Genomic DNA, 5,982 nt, shown 5'->3' on the forward strand with positions numbered 1-5,982 from the left:
TAGCCCAAAATGCGGGGTGTTACAACTTATTCTTAAAACATGGACCCTTGAATCATGGAAGTTGTTGAGATGTGATTGGCTAGTTGGTGAGTGATGGTAAATCTTTCAAGACTAATGAAGCTTCACCTTTTTCCCTTCACCGTTAAAGATCTAATGTTCACATTTTCAACAATATATGAAGGTGGTGATGAACATCAAGAACAATAACAACTTCACCAAGAACAATAACAAGAATTCCAAGAACAACCAACAACAATTCCAACGGTCAACTCCCAAATCCTCAACAACAATGTTTTCAACTCACGGCCTTAACTACTACAACTCAAAAAAATGTTCTTAAGCCACCAATTAACAACAATATCACATGGTCAATCTTAGAACATCAAGGAGAAACCACACGGCCAAAACAGTCTGCCATAACATTTGTTCAGCTACAATCGGCCAAGTCTTTGTTCATAACAACACATCAAAGCTCAAACTTAGATATGGAATCAAAGTGTTAGTGAAGAACAAAAACAACACTAGAAACAATCAAGACAAACAAAAATCTCGGCCAAGAACACAACACGGGCAGATTGCATTTTTTTTTGGAATTTTCAATTTTTTTAAATTTTTTTATTTTATTTTCAAATTTACGAGCCCAAGATTGATCTTATGGGAACAATATCTAGCCATGCTTTGATACCAAATGATATAAGAATGACAAGGAAGGACACAAAATGGACCGATTGAGACCACACTCGGATTCAACAATGACAACAATAAACGAGATAACAAAGGTGTGATTTCACACCAAAAACAGCCAATCAAACTAAGTTACAACATTAAGATGAAGAAACAAGAACAATATGATAACAACAAGAAGTCACAGGTTCATTATCACAAGACAAACTACAAATGGTTACAACAAGAACACAAACTACAAGATTACAATAAAAATAAAGGATAGATAGATAGATTACATGAATCCATAATATTAAGAACCCAAGAGCCTATTCCACTCTTGGACCCTTAACACTATGCACAATATTTCATCTATCTCTTACGTTGGAACAAGAGGGACCTCGATCTCCCAATCATCCAACTTTTTCAAGCTTGAATCCAACACGAGTGATTCCACACTCAAATTGATTTCCCTCGTTACAATTTCGGCCATGGAGGATCATTCTCTCAAGAGAGATGTTTCTAAGTGTTACACTTTCATATTCAACAAAAACTAAATGAATTGAAACCCTACATTGTTCTATTTATAGTAGGTTACAAAATAGTGTGAAATGTCCAAAATGACCCTTTAGTCAAATGGTTCAATAGGCGCCCTTGGAGTGTAGAGTTTGGACGGTTTTTGAGAGATTTTAGGTCCTCCTTTGCACTTTACTTGCACACTCCAAGCCTCGGGTTCAATACATCTCACATATGTCCACCTTTGTGGCCGTACTCGTATCAACTTGCCCACACAAGTTTGATAACAAAAGATTAGTCAAGAAATAGTAGAAGACTGTAGCCCTGGAGGTCAAGACAGTGAATGAATTGTGTGGAAGCTTCAACAGGTAAGTAGTTTTTCAATTTCGTTTGTTGATTTATGTTATCTAGATTATATGTAAGTTATATTGATCCTGTAGAATTTTTGCTTCCGTTGTGCATGTTCTAGCAAAATCATGGTAGAAGAGTAGTTGGTAGTTGAACATTCTCTCGCTTCCTTGCGTTATAGGCCGGTTTGGTAGTTATTCTCAAACCTTCTTTCTTACTAGTAGTATTAGCAATTTTCTTGTAGTTTTTTTATTTTCGATTTCAATTTTCAATGGTATTTTTAATGTTTTGATTGCTGCATTACTTGTTTTCGTTAATGTTCTTTTCGCATTCATTTGTTATTGTTTTTGGCTCTATATATGTATCTCTTTTTTCAAACCGTTTGACATGCATTATTTCATCTGCTGAGGTCTATCAGAAACAACCTCTCTATTTTTATGAGGATGGGGAAAGATCTACGTATACTTTACCCTTCTCAGACCCCACTTGTGAATTATATCGTATATTTTCCTCTTGATGTTGTAAACATTAATTGATAACTTGATAAATTGATAATTGAGCTGCTGTTATAGTAATAATAAACTATTAATGTACGTAACTTAAAACTTTTAATAAGCTTTTATAAAACAAATTTGATTTTAGATTACTTGCCAAACTTCAATTCAAAGGCAAAATTAGGTGATTCACTTTCCAAAGTAGTTCATGCATGTTCAAAAATCAAAATATTGTGCTACCTTAGTCTTTGATTTTATTTTTTTCATTTATGGGCAGCACATAATGTTGTAACTAAATCTCTATCATTTGAGATTCTGTTGCAGGTATTATTTCCCTAATATAAATACATTGCTAAGAGTAACAATTAAATCAATAACAACAATCACATAGTTACCACAAAAACATTAAAGAGAATGGAAAAGGCAACACTCCTTAGAATTTTCTTGGTCTCCTTTTTGCTTATTTTATTAGGTAAACTTTTTTGATCTGTTTTAAGCTAAAAGTATTGTACCTTCTTTCCCAAACTTCTAAGATATTTTATCTTTAAAACTTCTTTTTCAGAATTATTTTTATGAAAAAATTGTTTTGGAGAATAACAGTTAGTGTTTAGCTAATCAATTTGAAAAAGTTTTTGCCAATATTAGAGAAGTATCTTGTGCTTGACCAAGATCCCGAAAGTGATTTTTGCACAACATCTCGTCCTACTGCTCAAAAACACTTATTTTTTCCCTAAAGATTTTGAACAAACATCTCAACTTTCCAAAATAAACATCATTTTTTCACTTCCCAAAAACTTGGTCAGACTGACGACATTTTCTTATCTGAATATTTTGCCAACTTCATATACATTGATGTACAGCAATACACAATATTGAGTCATATAATAATTCATAAGAACCTAGTAGCTGTTCTAATTGCTACAAGGTGATGGGACAAGTCATAAAGCAACCCTTGATCAAATGCCTATTTTATAGTGTCAAGTTCCAATATCGTGGACTGTATTCCTCCTTTGACTAAGATAAACCGGCAATCTCCTTGAGTGGCTTCCACATGAACTTTCTCCTGTACATGTCATGAATAGAATGGTTACGTAAAAGGAAAGGATAGGGAAGCCTAGTGCACGAAGCATTTTTCATCCACACAGGGTCAAGGGAAGGGCCGCAACGTACTCAAGGGGATGTAATGAATAGAAGTTATGTAATGAATCAAAATATAAAAGGCTCCTATGCTTTCAAAAATTCAAAAAATAAACATGTACTTGCACCTCTTAAATTCAAAAGTAAGGGGGTTCAATACTCAAAAAGATGAAAAGAAATATATGTAATCTATATTAAGATACTTGTCCTGACTCTTGCATCGTCTAAGCCTAACATGAAGTAAATCTAGGTAGCTTTTGCACACAATGTTGTTTTAACTAGAAATGCAGTATCTCAATGTTTCCTTATTCCCAAGAAAATTGATTGATAAACAGGAGAAAAGAAGACGAAAAGGGAAATCTTACCAGTTACCACACTCTGCAATGACCCTCACATTAGGGCGAAGTGTCGGAAGTAAAGCAAGAAACTGCAGCTCTGCCTTTGATAAGACCTGAACAGTTAATGCCAAACAATTAGTAATAGATCTTGTCAAAATACTGCTGACATGATTATATACATTTGAAAGGCTAGAATTAACCTTGGCTTCTATTATCCAAACCACTAATCCTTTGGCATCCGGAGGAAGTAATGAAAGCCTATAATCAACTTCGGGAGGAAAATACCATCTAGCTATTGGTTGCTTCCCAACATGGGCCTGCAACGTCAAATTTGCAAGTGAAAGTCAATCAAGACACTGCAAGTTTGTGTTTGAGAATAAGAATATTGAGTGCATATGCTAAACTTACAGGGCAGACAGGGTGGAACTTAGTGAGAGTGGTTTCAGGGTCACCGAGGCCACGAGCAGTAAGGTCCAAGAAATGATATCCCTGGTACTTAAGGCGAGTAAGATAGCGTCCTTCATAACCCCCTTCATGAGGAGAGTAAATTGCCAAGGCTTTGTGTTCTTCCACATCAGATAACCATTGACCCAAATCAAGTTTAATGAGATCTCCGCCAATGAAGTCCTGAAGTTCAATGTTACATCTGATTAGTCCTTTCTTTTGTCGTCCAACTGATCCATGTCTTCTCGTTCTCATAGCCTTCGATATGCTATTTAGTTGTACCCGTTGCTTCTGCAGACCATACGACTGCACTGCCCCTTGATAACAGGCTGCATTTACCAGTTTAATTCAAATTTCATGATACACGGCCGAAAAGCAAAGGCATCATAATGCAGAGGGAGAAAACATTGAATGTTAAGAAGGTTGGGGCTTTGCAGATACTACATCAACAACAACATACCCATTTTAGTCCCACAAAGTGGGTTCTGGGAAGGTAGAGCATATGCAAAACGTGCCCTTGCCTTAGAGGGAGAGAGATTGTTTCCGATAGACCCTCAACTCAAGAAAACAATGGTCAAAGAAAGTCCAGAATAAGAAGTACAAGAAATAGTAGATAGTAACAAAACTTTGCAGATACTGCATCAATCTCTTAACTTTTATTCAATGTGCGAAGTGGATAACACTATCATTCTATAGCTGCAAGGCTTGATGCCACATGTACAAGTAAAAAAGTCGACAAATAAGACAATTTTCCACAGAGAATTGAGAAGGTTATGTCGCAGGGAGAACTGAAAGGGTGCCTATTATAAGCAACCCATGAAAATCAAGAACAGAAGTCATTTTAACATTGTCAACTATAGCTAGCAAAATTGTCATTTGTCAGTATCCTTTTTAACATGCCAGAGCATAACAGATAGCACTAGCATTTTCAGCTTTACAGCCCAATGTCAGGGCAAGTTTGGTTCTCATACCATGTGAAACATAAAAATTGGGAACAAATGTGAGTTGGAGCTGGATCTCAACACACCCAAAAACATAATTAAGTAAAATGTACAGTTTCACTCTCTAGCCAACTTAATATTTACATTTAGCAAGATTGAATCACCCATTAAGTTAGCAAGTCTTGATCTTTTTGGCTCTTCTATCATCATCCTAATTTCAAAATTTTGTAACACATAATTTTTCTCAACGCGAGGGTACAGTCTGAGTACTTACTACCCTACACTGACCCCATTTGTGGGATTACACTGGTTATATTGTTGTTGTAACAGCACATATACATAGGCACACCATGATATTGGACTATAAAGCTGAAAATTGGGAACAAATGTGATTTGGAGCTGAATAGACACACCCAAAAACATAACTCTGAACATAATTAAGTGTACGCTTTCACTCCCTACCCAGCTTAATATTTACATTTCGCAAGCTTGAATCGCTCATCAACTTATCAAGTATTGATCTTTTCAGTTCTTTAATCAACACCGTAGTTTCAAGATTTTGTAACAACACATCACAGCAACTAAGCATATGCCTTCACTCACAAGATGCAATCTATTAGTCAATGAGGTGGATATTAAGAACCATGAGTTCTCTCATGTTCAAATTTAATAGAGGCAAAAATACTTTCCATTAGTACCCAATAACTTTGGCTCAGATCTTGTATTTAGTATTTAAGAAGTCGTTTAAGATGTATAAATAAATTATCCAGAAACCAATTAATAAAAGAATTGTGATCCAAAACTCATACACTCAAAATTTTGGCTCGACCAGTAGCATGTACCCGCACAAAATTAGTCCAGAGTGTGCAAGTGCTGACCATACACAAGTCCAAAGGCGAATGTAAAATTTCTTGAATATGATGCACTAGACACCAGTAGAGGTGAATTTGGAATTTTTAGAACACGAAAAGAAGGAAATAATATATGATGTGGAAATTGATCCCTGATACTCCAAATAAGTAACTCAACATTCTACCAATTGCACATTTTAGCTTTCTTGTAGCATGGATGTCAACAAATAATACTATACAACCAAGTGCA

At 35.5% G+C, this 5,982-nt stretch overlaps 1 protein-coding gene across 1 annotated transcript in view; it reads right to left on the bottom strand.

Annotated features, from left to right (window-relative positions):
- Positions 1-2,778: 2,778 nt before the first annotated feature.
- Positions 2,779-5,982, bottom strand: part of LOC107864647 (NAD(P)H-quinone oxidoreductase subunit N, chloroplastic) — a 6,659-nt gene continuing 3,455 nt past the window's right edge. The window contains exons 2-5 of the mRNA XM_016711075.2: positions 3,905-4,269; positions 3,697-3,813; positions 3,524-3,609; positions 2,779-3,084 (exon numbers count right to left, since the gene is read on the bottom strand). Of these exons, the coding sequence (XP_016566561.1) occupies positions 3,036-3,084; positions 3,524-3,609; positions 3,697-3,813; positions 3,905-4,269 (617 nt within the window). The 3' untranslated portion in view covers positions 2,779-3,035. The remainder of the gene's footprint in view (positions 3,085-3,523; positions 3,610-3,696; positions 3,814-3,904; positions 4,270-5,982) is intronic.

The sequence above is a fragment of the Capsicum annuum genome, chromosome 3 (genome assembly GCF_002878395.1).
Source record: "Capsicum annuum cultivar UCD-10X-F1 chromosome 3, UCD10Xv1.1, whole genome shotgun sequence".
Taxonomy (NCBI): Eukaryota; Viridiplantae; Streptophyta; class Magnoliopsida; order Solanales; family Solanaceae; genus Capsicum; species Capsicum annuum.